A 20,106-nucleotide genomic window follows, 5' to 3' on the forward strand; every position below is an offset into this window, starting at 1 on the left:
GATCTTGTTTTCTTAGTCCTATACTAGATAAACAAATCAAACAACAACAAAAAAACAACACTTTTTCATTTAGGTCATAAGGAATTATCTCAACATCTCAGAAACTAATGGCCAGTGGCTAATATCATGAGTCCACCATCAGGGGAACACTGAACAACAATCATGTGAATGGCAGAATCACAAGGAAAGCCACTACTCTCCAAACCGAACATTGCTGGGCATCTACAGCTTGCTTAAGGGCAGGTGGATAAAAGAATATAGAGACAATGCTAAAGGGTTCCTATCTTTTCACGCGTCACTGCAGCCAGATAGTGAGTTTTATTGGCGTTTGCACCATTTTACCTCTTCATTTTCAATCTTTAGAGTAGCCAAACGGGACTGCAGCTGCTGGAACCTCAGGATGAGCTCTCCGTTCACTGGCGGCTGCACTGAGATCTGACACACCTGAAAAATACAAAGAAAAATACAATCAGATATCAGGTATCTGGAAGTACAACCTACTCAAAGAACAAGCAGGCTACATAACCTTTAAACAAGATGTAGATATTTAGATTCTTCCCTAACTGCGGAGTGCAGTGACTTGCCAAATGACTGCAGACGTCCACACAACAACATCTAGTAAACAGACATGATATCAGCGGTATTGCCAGCCAAACAATAAAACTCTTAACACACGTTCAGCTACATGGCTGCAGGGGGAGGAATAACAAATTATTTGTCAATTTCAGTGCCCAATAAAACCAGATCCGACAGCCCAGACGCAATAAAAGGAAAAAGTACTTAAGCTACTGAAAATCAGACCTCATTATATCTGATACTTTTTTTAATCTACTCCAAATTAATTTCTGTGTTGTTCAATTTAACTGCATTGTGCATGTACACACTTATAAAAAAAAAAACACTTAAAAAATCAGGATATAGTTTATTTTTGGAGTGAAATACAGCAACAACAAGTAGGAGCTATACCACTGCTATCTGATGAAACTATAAACTGAACTATGCACCTCGTCTCCCATGTGAGACTGGAACTCGAACTTTGTAGGTGGGCAGAAGGCCGTGGGATACATTTCCATGAACCTCTGTCGGTCGCTTCGTGGGTCCAGACTGTCCACGGCATTTTCAATGATGTCAAGACCCTCATGGCGCGACGTCTCAAGGTTGTATTCGGCTGACAAGTATGTCCGCAGGGCTCGATTCAAGCTGGCATGGTAGCCTAGATCACAGCACTGTGGGTGAAGAACAGAAGAGAATGAACGTCAGCTTGGACATAATAAGCTAATCAGGAAAATAAGTGATTGTAATTCATATTAAAACAAACTCAGGACACACATATACATGTAGGAAAAGAAAATATAAGCTGTTTCATGTCAAAGCTTAAAGGCAAAACCTGTCATACATACTGTACATAAACAAAAAGGGTGACCTAATATCAAAATTCAAAACAGTGCCAACATTTGTCCTGCAGGTCTTATTATTTACAGTGCAACTAACAACAGAGCTGCAATTAACTGTTTAATTAATTAAGTATTTTTGATTTTATTTTTGATTATTAATGATCATCTTGTGTAAAAAATACAAAAACAAACAAAAAACAAATTGAAATCTAAAAAGAATGAATGAAGTTGTTTTCTGGTGCTGTTTAACTTTTTTTTTTTTTTTTACAGAAAGTCAGGTTTGTAAAAAGAAAGAAAGAAAATAGGAATACATTCTTATGATCAGCTGAAAAACAAAATACTTATCTAATTGGGAACGACTCAGGGATAAGACAATATTCCCAGTCCCAAAACAGTCCAGCACTTTCCGAGCTAGCAGTGTTGCATCTGTGTTGCACAATATGACCATTACATCCAGAATCTAATGCTGATTTTTTTAGAACACTGGCAAAGGTCTCTGCTGGTAAGACAACAGCCCCAGGTACCAACAAATACAGACACCCACACACACACACAAAAATCTGACATGGCCTGAGTGATAAGCATAACTAAAAAGCTTGTACACTTTGTTGTAGACCATCTAAACTCCCCATCAATAGACAACTGTGTGTGAGGCATATGCATATACAGCTCAGGCAGTGATGTCTGCCACAGAAAAAGCATGCAGATACACACAAACACACACCCTGGTGAGATGTGAAGGCTTGTGAGCAAAGTGGGGAGAGGGGTAATTTCAGCGCTCAGCATGCCGCTGAGCAGAGGTTGCATTTCTCCTTCAGCCCTGTCTGGAATATAAAACCCCTTCTCCAGTTTCCTTAGAAACGCTAAAGAAAATGGTGCAGTACTTTTTTTTTTTTCTTAGAAAACAATAATAATACCTCAGGAGATCCACATTATAAATAACTCATATTTATAAGTATAGCAGCAAAAGGTTAAACCAATCAGCTCACAGGGCTGAGCAGGAAGACGTGTCCTGTAGTGAATGGAGCGATCACCCGTAAATGACAAAAACATTTATATAGAGTAGGTTTGTTGGATAAAAGCCACTCCCATTCTGCTTTCAGACCATTTAGATGACACAGACTTCTTTTAAAACAGTGACAGGATGACGGAACAACACAGTATGTACGTGAATACGTTGGGACACACAGGAGGTAAAGAATAAAGAAGAGTTTTCCATCCCACAGTCTGGTGTCCTAACATCTCCTTTATACAGTATCAGGCACAGGCTGCTAAAGTCATCAGTGTCTCCTCTGATCAGGATTTTAGATCTCCTCTAAAGGTCAGTCAAAACACATGTGATTATTAATGGTTCATCTGCCTGCGAAGCACAAAGGAGCACACAAATTCGACTTTATCCATCACAAGAACTGCTGTAAAGTGTGTGTGTGTTTTGCTTATGCAAGGATATCCTCAGCTCAAACTATTTTCCACCCTGTGCTGAAAATGAAGTTGTCTCAGAACGAGGCAGACAAACACGTGGTTTTATACTCACATCAATTAAATCTGACAAGTCGTGGATGTAGTATTTGAAAACGGTGGAGTTTGTCGCTTCCAGTGTCAGTAGGTACTCGTTCCGCGCTTTGATCGACTTCAGCTTGTTCTCAGAGTACTTGGCTTGACGCTGATGAGGGAATTAGAGGCATGAATTAGAAACAGACAACAACAGAGGGAGCAATAGAGGATGAATTTAATGAGTCGGGAATTGCTGTTTTGACAAGTGATTGTGCTTTTATCTCTCTGCACGCACGGAGCTGAGGCTGGATTACTGGCAAAACAACAGTTTCAGTAAACAGTTGAGGAGAAATAATAATTCTGTTAAAAATAGCAAGAGAGGAATAAAAAAACTAAACTAAAACAGCCTGCGTCTTTCACTTTGACTACAACACCTCAGTCTGAGCCAGTGCTCCACTCCTACACTTCCTCTCCACCAGACAAACAGAAGGCTGTTAGTCACCACCAACTGACCAATAGCCCCTGACTCACACACTTCCACATCATCCATATTTTAACACTTCCCAAATGCATTCCACAAAAGGTCCTGTGAAAAAAAAACAAAAAAAAAAAACAATCCCCATGAACTTTAATTGTCTATCCCAGAGATTTAAGAGGAAACAGGCCTCTTCTGAGAAGACAGTGTTTTTCTTAGCTTGGGTCGTCAGGACCTCAGAGAACAGCCTCGCTTTAACCCAAACCAGCGACGTGAATATAAGATGCCTAATGACTACTAACTGCTTTCAGGTTTGAATGCAATTGTCACAACACTGTGAATCTGTGGTGTTCTACCTTTTCTTTCATCTTCTCGATCTTCTTCACAGAGCTGCGCTTCTGGTATTTGTCCTCCATTCGGATGCTGAAGACAGGATCCGCCCTGCTGATCTGCTTCTCCTCTTGTTTCTCTGCCTCCTTCAGCTTGCTCTCAGCACTGATGCTCTCGGCGTGGTACATGTGGTAGGTCTTCATCACCTGAACACACACAGATGGGACAACAGGGTGAATTAATAAAAGAATCGTTAACCTCAGACTGGCACAGTGCTGTCTTAGACAGGAGATGTTTCGGCTTTAGGTCAGTTTCTGTAAAGTCAAGGTCGAAATAAGCCGTCGTCCTTCTGAATCCACAGCTGCAGTTGACCTGCTTATTAATCACAAATGGATTTAAGTCGTCTCACAGCAGGCACGTCCTCTCTCTATGCCACAAACCAGACACAGATTCCTTCTGTGCCTATTCATATGAGTTGCTCACACGACCACAACAAATCACTTTAGCTAAATCTAATGTGCTGCCTTCATTGCTCCGAGTTTGAAAGAAAAAAGAAAAACAATCACTTTGAAATTTGGTTACTGAGAGGAAATTGCTCCTGATTTGCACTCTGCAGTTGATATTTATGGCCGTTAAATATGTAGTGTATGCTTCATGAAAAATCTGTCGACTTCTGCCCCTTAAGTCATCACTGCAGATACAGTATTTAGGAAAAGGAAAAAGAAATACCTTGGTTGTGACCTGTTGATTTACGCTGCTTCCTAAGGTCTGAGTCATCATCCTTAAAAGACATTGAAGTGTGAGCATTGCTCACACTGTACACACGCATTAAGCAGTGACTCAAACGTTAAGTAGCAGGTAAACCATGAAGTACAAACAATGAGTTCTTGAAGTGCCAAGATGGCAGAGACACTTGACGACGGATAGAACAAAAGAAAATAACTCTCACAGATGCATAACAGCATCTTTACGATCAACCCACCACAAAAAACAAAAGGGGGAGAAAAAAAAAAAATGTCTTCGCATGTTTGTGTAGAAACTTTTGTTACTATCAAATACATCAAATAAACTATATGCTGTGAATCTTGATGTATAATTGTGTTTCTAACTTGGTGTCATTTGTGTTCAAACGCCCAGGAGAAAGAAGGAATATAGAGCGCCAGTGGTTTAACCTGGAATGAACCAACTCCAGCAAATTACAGCTCCACAACTTCTGTATGCAACACAGTTGTCTGCACAAAACCTTAATGTCAGTTCAAACAGACTCATCCATCTCAAAATCTAAACATCTTTAAACCAAGCCGAGTTATTTCTGTATGGGTGGAAACACAGAGCAAAACTTGATTTCCCTGGATTCCTCTGCCTTTGGTATGGTTTGGACCAATTGGAACCAGTTTAGCGATGGGTGACTGACCTTGGGCCCTATACTCCTCACTTACTGGTCTGGAGTCTGCTGCCGCTGTGTTTACTTTGGTCCTTCTTTTAGAGGGACATATTTAGAGACGGAGCAGACCTGTTATTTCATTGGAGGAGGCCAACATTGGGACTGTGGCTTTCTGAAGCAGTAGCTACCCAGTGTTTGTGTGTGCGTGTGTGTGTGTGTGTGTGAGTCCTCCCACAGGGGCTAAACCAGGTCAAATCTAAAGTGTGGAGTGTGGTGAGAGTGAAATAAATTGAGTTTGGATTAACACGTTGAGTTTGGAAGTGAAACCAGTGAAGTCTTCTATATTGAGTAACTTGAAACTCTAAAAGCAAACTGAAATACTTTTCTCCTCATCTCATGGGAAGAAACAACAACTGCCTCAGCCTGTATCTCCAGTTGTGTACATCCCAGGTTACCATGACAATCAATTATGGGGTAACCAACGTAATTCACTGCTTATGATAAATAACATGAGTAGAATTCTGTTTATATTCAGTCTTGTTTGTTCTTTAATACCTTGCATTTAGAGAGAATCTATTTTGATTTAGTACTCTTTGGTGCTTGTGAGTAGTGACCTACAGTACAAAAGGAACAGCACTCCTACGTAAACAGAGAGTATGTAATAAAACTCAAAGCTTGATTTCTACTAGTTGTCCTATCTAAGCTCTGCTAGCTAATTGCCCAGCAACATGTGTGAAGCATTAAGCTAAGCTACAAGTTTACCAGGGCTGATTGTGACAATTAAAGCAGTGGAATTACCTATTGATTCATGATTTAAGTACCTCGCTCTGTCAAGGTCAGAGTGCCACACAGAGAAATACTTACGGCAAAGGCTGTGACCAGCACAGAGGAACTGCTAAGAAACAAGGCTGCAGATGTGCAGCTTGTTTGATGCAGCTTGTTTGATGGTCTGGTGAAATGTTAGTAAGGCACAGAGGAAATTAACCTCTGGGTTTAAAGGTCTGAACCCACATTTCTATTTCTAAAAATATAAACGGAGGGCCTTGCTGTGAAATGGTGGTAAAATGCTTTTCTCTCTCCCCTCATGTAATAACTGTCTCTACTGTCAATAATCTATAATACAATCAAATAAAGAAAATAAAAGAAATAAAAGAAAATATATATGGAAAAGTTGTAGCTATTAGGCTCCAACCCATGGAGTGTTTGGAAAACACAGCAGATAAGATCTACTAAAACAAAGAATATGCACACTAATGACTTAGGCAAACTAAGTTTGAATAGCTGGTTCATGAGGGTAAAAGGGATTTAGAGCTGTAGAGAAATGAGAGATTTTCTTCACTGCCTGAGTTTTTGGTGGCAGTCTATTTGTTTGAATGTTTAATGCAGGATCTCTCAAACATCCCTGAGCCACCAGGCTAAAGACAACAAGCTGTTAAAAATAGAGGTTAGTTTGCATGGTGCTATAAACCAGCCTTAACAACAGCAAACACCAAAGTACTTAAGTGTATTAGTTTAATAAAACATACTTACTGTGTATAGCTCATTTAGGACCTTCATTAAGTCTTCCTGGAGCTGAAAGGCTATTTCCTTACTCTGAAAAAGAGACACAGAAGGAAAAACAATGAGACGACCTCTAATCTAACACACTAAAATGTGCAAAAGGATTTGTCCCAAACTAAATTATAGTTAATACCCTTTTTATAATGGCAGACACGCTGACACAAAAATCTGTTGAATTTCCATTACAAACACTGCAGCAGCCACTTTCAATGACCTGAGACTCGATGGGCCTGTTCAACAAACACACACTGTTTTAGTGTATGTTAGATTTCCTATGAATGGTTGACAGCGACCAGACATTGGCCTTCGATCATCTTTGGTTTGCATGATACAAACACAAAAACAAAAAACAGCGCATTTATCATCCTGTGTGAAATACATGGTGTAAGTGTGAAAAGTGGTTTAACCGTCACAGCGGCTTTTCCACTTTAAATCGTAAAACACAGCTTGAGTTTCAATGTCCACATGCTCAACGCATTAGCTGGCTTCCACGCCTGAATGTGAAAGATTTTTCCCAGATATGTTAACTCAATCAGCCGTGCCACAAGGCTGACTCAGTAATACTATCGCACACACTCCCACATTAATGCATCTCACGGTTGTGGGATACAGTTTACCAGTGATACTATGATGGATTTAGCAAGGCTTTTACTATTAATTTAACTGTGAAGCTCCCATATTTCCTTCACGCTGCCTCATACACTGTATCACATGTTTATGAGATTATGAGTCATGACAATGAATCTTTGATCTCTCCACCGCAGTCGATACCGTGTGCTGCTACCTGGATGATGTTTCAAACTTGGCCCACACTCCAGGTCTTTCTCTAACCCAATTATACTCAGACAAATCTCATTCTGGGAGCCTGAGAGGGAATCGAACCACCAAGGGTAGGGGAATGGAGACATTATTTACTTCTGATCAAGAAAGAGCGTTATCATGGTCAGAAATAAATGGTCAGTTAAAAGAGCCATGACCATTGGTAGCACTATGAAGTAATTGTTCTATGGATGGGCCCCTGTTATGTACCATGGAAATGTGTCACTACACGATATGCATTCTTACTGCTGGTGTCAAGCTATTACGCTGTCGACAGGTGGTATCAGTAACAATCAGCGTGGGAGAAGATTACCGCAAACTAGCAAATGTACTCTGAGCATGTAAAATGACTGTTTTCAACAGAATGTATCATGTTATAAAGTTGCATCCTGATTATAGCAGTATACATTTACCAACACTGCCAATTTTAGAAAATATGCACCAAACATATAATATTCAGAATGAAAGCCATGTTTTAATAATAGCATGATGTATGTACTGCAGAGTCCAGTAGATATGCGGAGATAAGATGAAGTAAGCCACCAGAACTAAATACTCACAACTTTATACATTGAGCAACGAATGGGATTCTCAAGCTTGAGATTAGATTAGTCACTCATGCCGCCTCATGTAAGAGGCTATATTAGGGTCATACATCCTACTGATCCAGGTGAGTTTGCAAATATGTTTAACCCGACCTAGAAAAAGGCATGCCCTGTGTGCGCGCTAAACAGAGAGAGGCAGTATCATGTAAACACACAGCCTCCAACTCTCCCTCTTGTTTTTCACAAGCCTCTCACAGGTAAAACCGCACAACATCCAAGCATGTGAATGGAAAGCAAAGAGGATTAGACGCACAGTCACTAGCTGCCAGGCTGGTGTCTGAAATCGGATTGTCGTGTTAGGTTGACCTGGCCGCCCGGCAACAACTCTGTAAGCACCACTAGGTCTGTCAGTTCACTGATTCGCAGATCTTCGCTAATCAGAGGGCAACAATCTGTAAGCATGGTTAACCAGAGCTTTGGGCCAAACTTGACAAGTGGAAACCTCAGGCATGTTTGAGAATGGTCTTGACTTTTTGCTAAATTATAGGATAATTTAGTCAGTGAATTCCTGGTGGATCTGTAATTTTACCTTGCAACAGATGACAGTACGATATTTTAAGTAAGCTGCCTATTAACTGTGAGGTCTTGCAAATCAGAAAGATCATGAAGACACCTCTCCTGTGGGAAAATCCATTAGGAACCATCAGTTCGGACACAACCTTTGACTATCAGTCAGATCTAACACTTGGCAGCAGGCTGGGAAATGATCCATAGCTCAATGAAAAGCCTTCTTGGGGTCACATGCACTGCAACAGAGTGTGTGTGTGAGAATCAAAGAGGTAAAAAATACAAATGAAAGTAAAAGGACATCACATTCGAGACACGTTTAAAGTGCTTTTACCAGAAAATCTCATGAAAAGCTATGAACTGAAATAATTGCTCCTTTCAAACTGTCACTAAATGTAACATGCATATACGTCAAACTGCAGGCGATGATGTTTGTTTACTAAATGCTGTGTTGTATATGTGATGCCTCTGATTTACTATGCACAGCTTGCTCCTCTTCGCTTTAAAGGAACCTCACATGGGAAGGTTTCCAATTTGGTTTAATTCCTTAAAAACCATCCTACAAAGGGTTTCCCTTTTTAATCTGGGTTCCAGCCACACTGGAAAGATGAAACAACCCGAGAGAGGAGAAAACCAAGTCAGCCTTTGGGGAGCGGTTCGTTTCACAGTGCCACTGACATTAATCATGTTATAAACGTGGCAGTTTCATACCCACTGGGTTTGTGTTGTGTTGCTGTGTAAATCTAAAAAATCTTGTCACTTTAACACTGACAACACTTTAGTATTTAGAATAGAAAAAGGGGAAAACAACAACAAACAACAATGATGCACAAGTTTTTGACTTGCTCACAGATTTACTTCTATTTAACCTTCAATCAAGGGTATGAGTACACGGACACACATGACCACTAGACAACTTGATGCCTGCCTGAAGAAAGAAAACTCTAAGTTTGCTGTTAGCAGTACATCAGGTGCATTAAATGACTGGATGATGATAATTTCTGGGCTGCTGTGGACATCCACACAGGACCAGCATGGACCTTTGTACGCGTGACCAAATTTCCTTTGGAACACATTGAATAATACGAATTGGCTTTTAGACAGTCTCAGAGCCCTGCAGATCGTAATGTTGTAACACTGAGGGGCCAAAAACAATAGCAGATCAAGTGATATATGCATCATGCGTAGTTCCAAGAGGTTGATTAAAATCCATTGAGAAAAGCTGTATTTAGCAGCAAGGACTTATACAGCCTTGTAAACTAATTATATGCAGTAAATCAATGCCTGTTTGAATTAGCAATGCTCTTAGCATCAGCTGTTATTATATATGTATAATATTTATATTACAAAAAACAAAACAAGACAACAAAAAAAGCGTTTTTATAGAGGACATGAGTCAAGTGGTCCAGAAAACCATGACAGTGACAGTGGCATAGCATACGCAAGAGCAGAACTTTGAAACTAATAATAATATTAATAATAATGATAATAATAATATTAATAATAATGATAATTACATACTTTGTTGATCCACTTGGGGAAATTGTTGTAAAGTATCTATGTGGAATTAAATTTTTGTTACGTTTATATATATATAAAACATCTATACTGTGACATTTCAAATGTCTTATGTGAAACTAACCACTCTGCAGAACATGCTTTTGCCTGTGAAAAGGTTAAAAACTGCATCAGGCTCCAGGAAATCTACCTTCCACCTAAACATAGCAGAGTGAAACAAAGAGCCGGGTGTATGAATAAATAAAAACTAAATATATCAATATCTGTCAAAGCGTAAAGAACAAAGCCGAACAAAAAAAAAAGAAAAAAGAAAGTGGATCTTTCTAGAAAGAGTTTGTGGCTGCAGATGGTTTAAAAACTGGTAACAATGCAGAACTAAAAAAAAAATAGGCACATAGCACACGACAAACAGGTCCGCCAGAGGATGTTGACAGAGACACCAGGGCTACTCTGGGGTCCTCCTCTGCTGTGCAACCTCACAGCTTGAGAGCAGAACATACAAGGAAATAAAAACAAGTCTTTGATGTGCTGGACGGATGACAGTACAGATGTCTCCGCGAAACCAGGGGAGCCCAACATGGGGGACTTGGCTGTTCTTTGTGCCTTGTTACTAAAGCTCTGCTGAGATCAAAGGCTCACTGAAGCTCTAATTAGAGGGCGAGCTGTGTCTCAGGTGTCCTGTGAACCGGGACCTCCCACTAGGCTGCTGTTTGTCTGCGCAACGTCACCTGGATCCCCTGAGAAACTGCATAACAAACTTTAAACGAACAACTATTACGGCATGAGGTTAGATACTGCAGATTCTTCAGTGCAATAATGGTGCAGGTGGAGCAATAGTAGGAGTGGAGCGGTGGTACCCCACCCTGAAGGATTTGGCAGCGTGTCCTCACACAGATCCACTAAACATAGCTGTTTCACATCTGGCCTCATTAGTACAACCAAAAGCCTTTAAACACCATTAAAAGGAAATGACTGCTGCAGCTTCCTGTTTGTGTATCGGGGGTGGGGGTTTGAGTATTTAAGCACCACGCCCCCATTCAATGGATGGAACCACAACTATTATGAGCTCTGAAATGAATAAAATATATTTTCCTTTTGGATATTTTTATATACATGTAATATATTTATATATAACAGAGCTTAAAGTCAAGTGGATAGAAAAAAAGAAAGCGAGGAGAAAACTTAAACTGACACAAAGACACTCCTCTGGAGAAAAGACACTTTGTAATTTAGGCCTGTGGTGAGTTCATGTGACTGCTGCAGCAAAGGATCTCATAATCTGCAAGGGAGTTGTCGTCTTTGTGGTGGAGAAGGCAAAAAGCAAAGGCCCGGTTTTCGGTCACAAAGCCACAGTCTTCAAACAAGAGAGTAAAGGCCTACTGGTCTGAAATTGTGGCGACCAGGGTTCCATTGCATTACTCTATTTCACATAAGTGAACCACAGGAACCCAGCAGAGCTTCACTCCAGCAAACTCAAAGCTGAATATAAACATATATGTTGAATATCATGCAACTACATACACAGCCCTGTGTTGTCAAACAAATGGGTTAAATGAAAGTGAAAGATGTTATTATAACATGACTAGAGACACTGCTGCCCAATCTGACCACTCTGAAAAATCTGGATTGTGTTAGCGGTGAACTCAAACGTCGTGTTTTGTTGATAGGAAAAATGACGTCTGAACTCTTACAGTAGAGGTCAAACATCAGTACAGTAGAAAGCAAGTTGTAGCAGTCAAAGGGAGACTTCAGGGAGGTGTTGGTGTGTTGGTATACAAAGTCCCAAGGTGGACAAGGCCTGTAAAAGTAGCGATGTTTAATTTTAGCCCAAAGACACTATCTACCTTCCTGTACCCCGTTATCTTGCACATTTTCCATGACTTCCTGTGCAAATCTGTTGTTGTCAGTTATTGTATGTAAAACATGGACTGATATCTTTCCATTATGTTCACTGTCTGTATCTGTTTTACCTATTTATCTGCATCTGTTTTGACAGTACTAATTGTCTATTGTGTTGCTGCTGTTGTGGTAGAAATGAGAAAGCGGCTGTCATTTCCTTCTCTGACCAAAATGTGTGTTAGGGCTAAGAGTAATCATTTTATGACCTCACCTTCTTGAGTAGCCGTGTGGAGTCCTCGCTGATCTGCATGAACCTCATGATGACATTGTTGAGGTAGATGTCGCTCAGTGTGGCGTGGTCCTTACTCTCCCTCCTCACCTGGTTCAGCAGAAGGTACCAGCAGTTAACTGGAGACAGTAGGTTCTGGTCTTTCCTGAATGGACCGGAGAAAACATTCAGCTGTCACATGAGTTGCGAGAGAATCATGTGGGGAATCAACTAGTGGCCTGGTGTTTACAGAATCAGAAAGGGAAAGTGGCTGTGTAGGATGCTTTAATGACTGAACTTGTCTTATAAGATGCAAGTATGCAACCTGTCACAGACTTCATCCCAGTGTTCCTGTGTGTCTGTGGTGATGCTAGTGTCGCAGCCCCAATTTTGTAGAAAATATCTGTACATTTCACAAGATTGTGACAGTTCCTCAACCAGCAGGAGCATCTAGGAGCATGTTACCAAAGCAGAAGAGGTTTCCCTTGGTGTTACATGTCCCATATACTGCCAGTTCTAGGCCTAAAAAGCTCTACATATATTACAATATTACTACAAGGACTACACAGTTAAGTTGGAAATACTTTGTATCTGTGACATTTCTGGGGCAGAGCTCTTAAAAATGCTGCAAGCCAAGCTGGCTTTCTCCAACCAGGGAAGAGTGTGCCACGGTGTTTAAAGACAGTTGGAATGAAGCAGGGTGGTTTTATTTTAAGTGAAGCCGAAAAGTAGAATTATATATGAACTGTGATGGAAGAAGACAGACAGGGAACGGAAGAGAAGTCTGAGAAAGTGCAAAATACAGGGATATGAGCGCAAAACAGCTAAGCAGCAACAGTAAGAAATTAGTGGAGCCCTAGAGCTGTTTCCTGTGCTATGTGCCGGCAGCTTCCAAGTCAACTTTAGGACACTGTCCAGGCCAGAGCAAACAGGCACCCTGCCTGAAGGCTGATTTCCTCTGGGTTAATCTATGACATTCTGCCTGCCTGCTAAAAAGCAACAGGAGTAGAAATGTGTATGCCTTTGCGTGTGTGCTGGGGAGCGGTTCTAAGGTTGGGGTCAAGTCTTGCAGGAACCATATGGACCCTCGCCTCTGTACTTCCCTCATGAAGTTAGTTTGCATAGACAGGCAGCACTTGTCAACACAACAGGTGAAGCTCTGCTCCCGGCAAGTGACCTAGCCCTGAACTAGCCTTCAGAACTGGCAACACATCTGCTGCAGGAGCAAAAAAGACGAAGCATCTGAATACGAATAACGGACACAAACATTTCAACCAGCTGAAATGTTCCCTGAGACTGCAAAAACAGGAAGCAAACTACATTTGATAAAGGCAGGGCCAAACACGCTGACATGAAAAACATATGAGAGCATTCCAGAGCACGGCCAGTTCTCAAAGACACCAGAAACAGTGAATGACAAAAAAAAAAACTGATTTAGCTAAAAGCTGACTGATGTACCGGTGCCACATGTCCACATGACACGTGCGAAGAAGAAAAAGCTAGAAAAACTGTAACCGTCCCAGAAGTACAGCAGCAGGACTGCTGGACAGCATCACACACACTCTCTGTCAAAGAGCAATTAACATAAATCCTTTCTGCATTATGTATCAGCAGAGTGCAATACTTAGATTCCGTGGCACTGAACCTAGACATGTGAAGACAGCACGTGTGTGCGCGAGTGTGTTTATTAATTCATAGTGACTTTGCACATGCAGATGCACAGTACACCATGTGGCTGAAAACGCTGCATCACAAGCCTCAGATATTTTCTCAGTATTTCTGTCTGTGATCATTTTTGAAGAATTGTCTGATCTGTTTTACTCCTTCTTTCAACTTATCTAATGGCTTAAAGCATGGCAGATCTCATTGCTATGAGAACAAGAATTAAAGATCATAGCTGAGATCACATAATACATGTTCCTGTCTTATAAACCAATCTCTGTGGGAAGTCATCAATAAATAAACCATCACATCAGCAGTTACATAAGCACCTTGATGTTTGTCAATAGGTCGACCTGCTAATTCAAGCTGAAGGCCTCCTGTGAACAGAGGACTGAACAACAAGAGGGGGACTAACACAGACTGTGATGAAAGCATAACCTCTAGGAGATGCTCGCCCCATATAATGGCAGGAAAATCTCTCAACGTCATCATTTCCCTCTCAACCAGGGCAGGAACTGGTTCAGCCAGACTAAGATAAATATATAGCAAGCAGGGCCTCAAACGCAGGTATGAACAGGGGAAAGCTAATTTCATCAGTGGAGAAAGGGAAATGAATTAAAACAGGCAACACATTAGCAAAATACTGCCTCCTACCAGTGTGTGTAAATATTTATGTTCGGTCCATTCATGCCATGTCTAAATCCAAGTCACTGGGTCAGTGTCAACATTCAAAAAGTGTAGCATTCAAAAAGTGTTCATAAAGTAGCTTGCAGCTGGCAATGAAGGATCATTACTCGCTTCAGTGTGCACTGTATTGAAACAGCAGCCCTTATCAGCAGCAAAAGCAAAATGGCAAAGTCCTCTAGTGCCTTACTGATAACATCTTTCATTAACAAACTGTGGTAGCTGCCGTTATATCTGCAGCACAGTGAGTGATGTTCACCTGCAATGTAGCTGCAGCTGCTACCAAAGCACAGTGCACACTGCAAGCCCTATATAAAAGAAGAAATCTAAGAGTATGCAAGAGAGGAAGGAAGCATTCTTAATTATTCTGTAGTTGTCCTGTGAATGCTGCCTATACTAACACCAATGGAGGTAAAATGTCGTATTAGAATGATGCAACATGTTCTACAACTTTTTCATTCTCACAGAGGACAGGAAGTCAGTTAAGCATGAAGTTAATTCTGGATAAAAGCAGCCTATTTAAGACAAGCCCAGCTGTGGTTGTGGCAATATCAATAATTCAGTGGTTCCTCTGCTCACCATCTCTGCGTCCCTCCCTGAACAAACTATGCACAATAAATAGGCTGGCTGTGTGCACGCATGTGTGCATGAGAGTGTGTAAAAGAACGAGAGAGACGGAGGAGAGTGTTTGCCTATATTTGTTCTTTTGTGTTTGTGTGTGTTCTGCAAACAGCCAGTGAAACACAAATGGACTTGGCAGACAGGATTGAATGGCTCTACCAAAGACTGGACACTAATGTGGGTCTGTTGTTTTGTTTCCTCATGAAGACACTTTTTTTTTCTCCCACTACTGAAAACTGCATTTACTACTGGTGGTAATGAATACGAAAAGCTAATTTTCCAAACACACAAAGGTCTTTTAGTACACTAAGTGTAGTTTTCAGCCTCTAATAGTCAAAAGTGTCAAGGAAATAGCTGTTTACATTGGTACCTCCTATATCATAAAAGTTCAGGGGCCAAAGTACACATTCATACTGTCCTAAAAATCTTGATAGAGCTACAATTACCATTTAGAAAAAAAGCATTGTTGTTAACAGTTCAACAAAAAAAGATGTATTTCTTGGTAGACTGTAAAAACTAATTTCAATCAGCAATGTCGACATGGCAATAACGTTTGGGAATGGAGTTACAGTATCAAATGTGTTACGGGACTTAATGTTGTTATAACCCAGTTTCAATGTCTATATGTGTTAAAATCTTTATTTGAGAGTCCGTGTCATCCATCTTCCCCTGCTGCTTACACCAGCTGCAGTAGTAGTACACATGGCACTTCCCCTGAAGCAAGACAGATTCCTCTTCAGCAGCGAGCTGGGGCCTTACTCCCACAGGTGGCACCAGGCCTGGGCTCTCTGAGAAATACCAACTTCATTTCACTGAAGAGGATCATGGGCTTGGTGATGCAAGGGGCTAACAGACCTGAGCATACAGTATAGTGTTGCATATAACAACTCCAGCTTGGTAGGCAGTGAACACAGTTGACAACATTTATGGCTGAGTGGGAAGCTGGTGTGGGATCACGTCTTTGTAGCTTTAACGCCAAAAAGATCTTACTGCCTGTTTCAAGACCTCATGTTTATTATCGACAGCTGAAACAAATACTCCATAAGTGTCGAGAGAAGGCCCTTGGCGGTGCATTTTTCAAAATCAGCGTGGAAAATTGTCTTCCAAATAAACTCAACATGTCACAAATACTGCACATTAATCCAGTCCTTAAATGAAAGAATAAAGTCCTGTCAACTCCTCTCAACATCAGTTATGTAAACTGGATTTAAAAAGTGCGGCTCCAATGACGGCAGTGGCCCCCTTTTCAATAAAGCGTGTCTAGACTAATTACTCAAATTGTAGCTGCTCATTTTAATGCTACTTTAGCATTATGCTGCTCTGCCAAGCTGTCATATAAAAAAAAAAACTAGCTTAAAGTTACAGACACATCACGGACCAACGTGTCCAATGAAAATAACCCGGAGAATATGGAGAACACAGCCTAACTGTATGTGTGTTGTTTATGTGAATATAAAAATATAGGCCACATGATTTGAAACCCACAGGAGGAATTTTTAATGTTATTCGGACGCCTTGTATTTACTTAAGAAATATGCTCCTAGGCACTTGCCAATTGTTTACCTTGTGAATGAAGTGACCAGACTGTACATCACGCGATGAAAACCACAGAGTGCCATACCAGAGCTCTCTCACCAATTACACCAGTTATAGGCACACACAGCTGTTAGAGCCACTGGAGCCTCAGACACAGAGCAGGGGCTATTTACAGACAAACACGTGTTTTATTTTTGCTCCCACCACGAGTTCAAACAATATGCTAATGTCTGCTTCTTCCAAGAGCAGACTCCTGCAGTGTAATAAGGCCAAAAACTACAGCGCACTTACAGTAAGGGTGTCAAGTCCTGAGTCCAACTGCAATGCCCCATTAAAACAGAGAGAAATAAAGGAGACAGAGCGAGAAAGGATAGTTCAATATGAAGAGTTCATTGAAATAAAATCTAATATGGTTATTTATAAGAACACAGGAAGGTTTGATTTCTTTGTGTGATACTTTTGAAAGAGAGTGGGTATTTTTGCGTAGGTGTGAAAAGTCTGCACATTCTTATTTTAAGGAAGTATGTCTTTCTCATGTTTTTTTCCGTTTACATTTAAACAGCTCATCAGCCTAACAATTTGTAGAATTTGTGATTATTTGGTCAGCCAGCCACATTCAGATAACTTTAAACCAGCAGACTAAGAATACAAATTTTCATTCTGATTCTTAGGCCCATAAATGAACCCACATAACACAAACAAACTCACTTGTACTGCTGGTGATCCTTGGTGCTACGAGTCTTTGCCATGAAGCGTTCAGCCAGTTTCTCAAGGTTTCTGGAGTATTCCATCTCAATCTCTGCCTTCTTCCTGAAGAAGTCCTGGAGGTCCTGCAGCAGCTGGACCCTCATCTCTGTTTGCTGGTCCAGACATTTCTGCTGCTCCACTAACTGGGCCCGGATTTCTGAGGGAAGAGGAGATGCATGCACAGGTCAAGATTAGAAAACAGGGCTTTACATATTCTATGCATGGTACAAATAAAATGTACAACCATTCAGATATTAATATGTCAATATTCAGAAACTACTACAACCAGAAAACATGCAAGAGTTTCAACTTCTAGTTTGGTCAACTTGTGAATTAATTAGATAGATGATTGTGCTCATTATGATTACAGCTGGCAACCTCCACTGTTGCTATTACTTGCAAAAAGGCCAAAGAATCAGCAGTGCAGCTCCACTACAGCACATGTACACATCAGTAGTACAGAACGGTCTAATGTGGCTTATTATCTCTTAGTTATGGGTCTTCTGAATGTTTGTAGAGACGGGATGTTGGCAGCACTGGTCTCAGGTGTTTCATTAAGGTTGAAAATAACTCCAGGATGAATGCAATCTGATTCCCATTACACCCAGAGTTACTGCACAGAGCAGGCAACGCGCACACACACAGACACACACACACACACGCCCCCCCGATCAGTGTCAGTGACTGAAACTGCAACCCACTTAAGAAAGCAGAGGGCCGACAGCAGGCGTCACTTAAACATGTTGTATGCGCAGGTAAATTACCCCCTGATGTCTCTTCTGAGGAATCACGCCTGTCAAAGTGGCCCTCATTTACATCTATATCCTCAATAGGGTAACTGGCATAACACACACACGCGCACACACACTGAATTTGTCTCCTCTGCGTGTCCTGTCTGGCCAGGGCCATATGTATAATGGATTTCTCCTAATGGAAGGTGGCCTGGGCCAGACATCTTCAACGGAGGAAACAGATTAATGAGGTGATTTAAAGCCACACAGACACCAACAGAAAAAGCACAGAGTGATTCCTTATCTTAAACCTGCGGTAAAGGTAGAAAACACAGAGGCTGCAACATGCTTTCACAAATTGTTTGTACAAATCACTTGACTGGGTGCCATTACAAAGACAAGAGCATTACTGTAACCCCACTTACTGTTAATGACATATTGATAATTAAGATCAAGTACTTTACTTTAACCAGGATGTTTAGTTTTCAGATCTTGATGTTGTTCAGCAGAGGGGTACTGTTCTCCTGGGACATGGAAACATTTTAACCAAGGATGGTCAACACAATGAGAAATACAGTATATAGTATATAGTTTTGTTTAACATCTACACTCTTTCCAAGTTACAGTGTATAACTGTTTGTGTTAGTCATTGTAATTGTGATTTACTTGTGTTACTGCAATATTAAAAAATAAATTATATGAAATTAAAGTGAATTTTGATTAAAGTCTTAGCAAAACTCAAAAAAAAGATTTCTAAAAGCCTTTATAGGAGACCATCAATAGATCAATACATCAAGCTACTTAATGGCCAGTCACTGCTGACTCAATTACAAAGTGCCCAGTGAAAGAGGGTTGAGAGCTGAATTGGTGTGTATGTGTAGACGAGCATGGGCATGTGTCTTAATGCAGTAATCAAATTACCAAAAGGCTCAGCTCCATTCATCAGCATTAAATCCTCTCACAACCTTAATAAATTGACTGTTTACATCAAATCTATTAGAAACTGTTGATTGTTTTTGCATTTCCACATAACGTTTTATTTCCTTTTGGCACTCATAAGGAAATAAATGACTTTGAGACGGACTGGATATAAGGAGAGCAATATGCAATATTAAATCTATATGGATGCTTATTACAGCAGTTAAAACTATCAACCATAGTGTCCCATGAATGTCGTCAACAAGCGCAATAGCATAGGATAGGAGCGAACAATCGATCAATCAAAACTAAAAACTTCAACATGAAGAACCCCAGGCCACTAATACAAGTAGGGGACCACTACTGAGCATGAAGTAGGAGGTTAGTTTTAAATGTGACTACATGAAAGTCCACTGGGCCTTTTTGATTAATGGGTAAATCTTGCAAATGCTTCCATCTCCAGAGGATGTAGGGATTAAAACAAAGCTACCGTGGCACTGACACAAAGGAGCTTACTGGATCATTTAACACAATTACCTTCATGACTGCACATGGAAACTCATTAAATCATTCATTTTCCAAGTGAAACATTGGCCATTGAGGGTGCAGTACCAAGCTGAAGTATGAGGGACTTAATGTTAAAAGGCAACCAGCTGACGGAGAAAATTACAGGTCTGAAACTTCCTGAAACTATAGTAGGATGTGTTTTCTTTATCAAGAAAATGCAGCGTCCACCTACTTTATCCTTCTTATCCTGTATACGTCAAGCTTTTCCAACTCTAAATCAGTACTTTTTAATCAGTAGGCAACTTAAACCCTTCTAATGTATTTTGTAGCCATGAAAGACACTTAGTAGTAATATGCTTCAAAACATATTTTAAAGCAAATAGATGCTGTCAAAGCCTCATGTGACCCAGACTCACTGTGTAGTGCAGAGATATTCACTCCTGAAGGTTTAACAACCCAAGGGTAACATGTAACACTATACAGTCACAAACTGGTATAGTCTCACCA

The 20,106-nt window shown here is 40.6% G+C and overlaps 1 protein-coding gene across 5 annotated transcripts in view; it reads right to left on the reverse strand.

Moving 5' to 3' along the window:
• The window catches only part of srgap1a (SLIT-ROBO Rho GTPase activating protein 1a), a 65,893-nt gene that overhangs the window by 23,671 nt on the left and 22,116 nt on the right, over positions 1-20,106 (reverse strand). For all 5 annotated transcript variants that reach the window (XM_026366416.1, XM_026366418.1, XM_026366417.1 and 2 more), the window contains exons 2-8: positions 17,405-17,600; positions 12,197-12,359; positions 6,608-6,670; positions 3,720-3,899; positions 2,929-3,057; positions 1,005-1,226; positions 343-444 (exon numbers count right to left, since the gene is read on the reverse strand). In XM_026366416.1, the coding sequence (XP_026222201.1) occupies positions 343-444; positions 1,005-1,226; positions 2,929-3,057; positions 3,720-3,899; positions 6,608-6,670; positions 12,197-12,359; positions 17,405-17,600 (1,055 nt within the window). The remainder of the gene's footprint in view (positions 1-342; positions 445-1,004; positions 1,227-2,928; positions 3,058-3,719; positions 3,900-6,607; positions 6,671-12,196; positions 12,360-17,404; positions 17,601-20,106) is intronic.

This window comes from Anabas testudineus, chromosome 6, assembly GCF_900324465.2.
Source record: "Anabas testudineus chromosome 6, fAnaTes1.2, whole genome shotgun sequence".
Classification (NCBI taxonomy): Eukaryota; Metazoa; Chordata; class Actinopteri; order Anabantiformes; family Anabantidae; genus Anabas; species Anabas testudineus.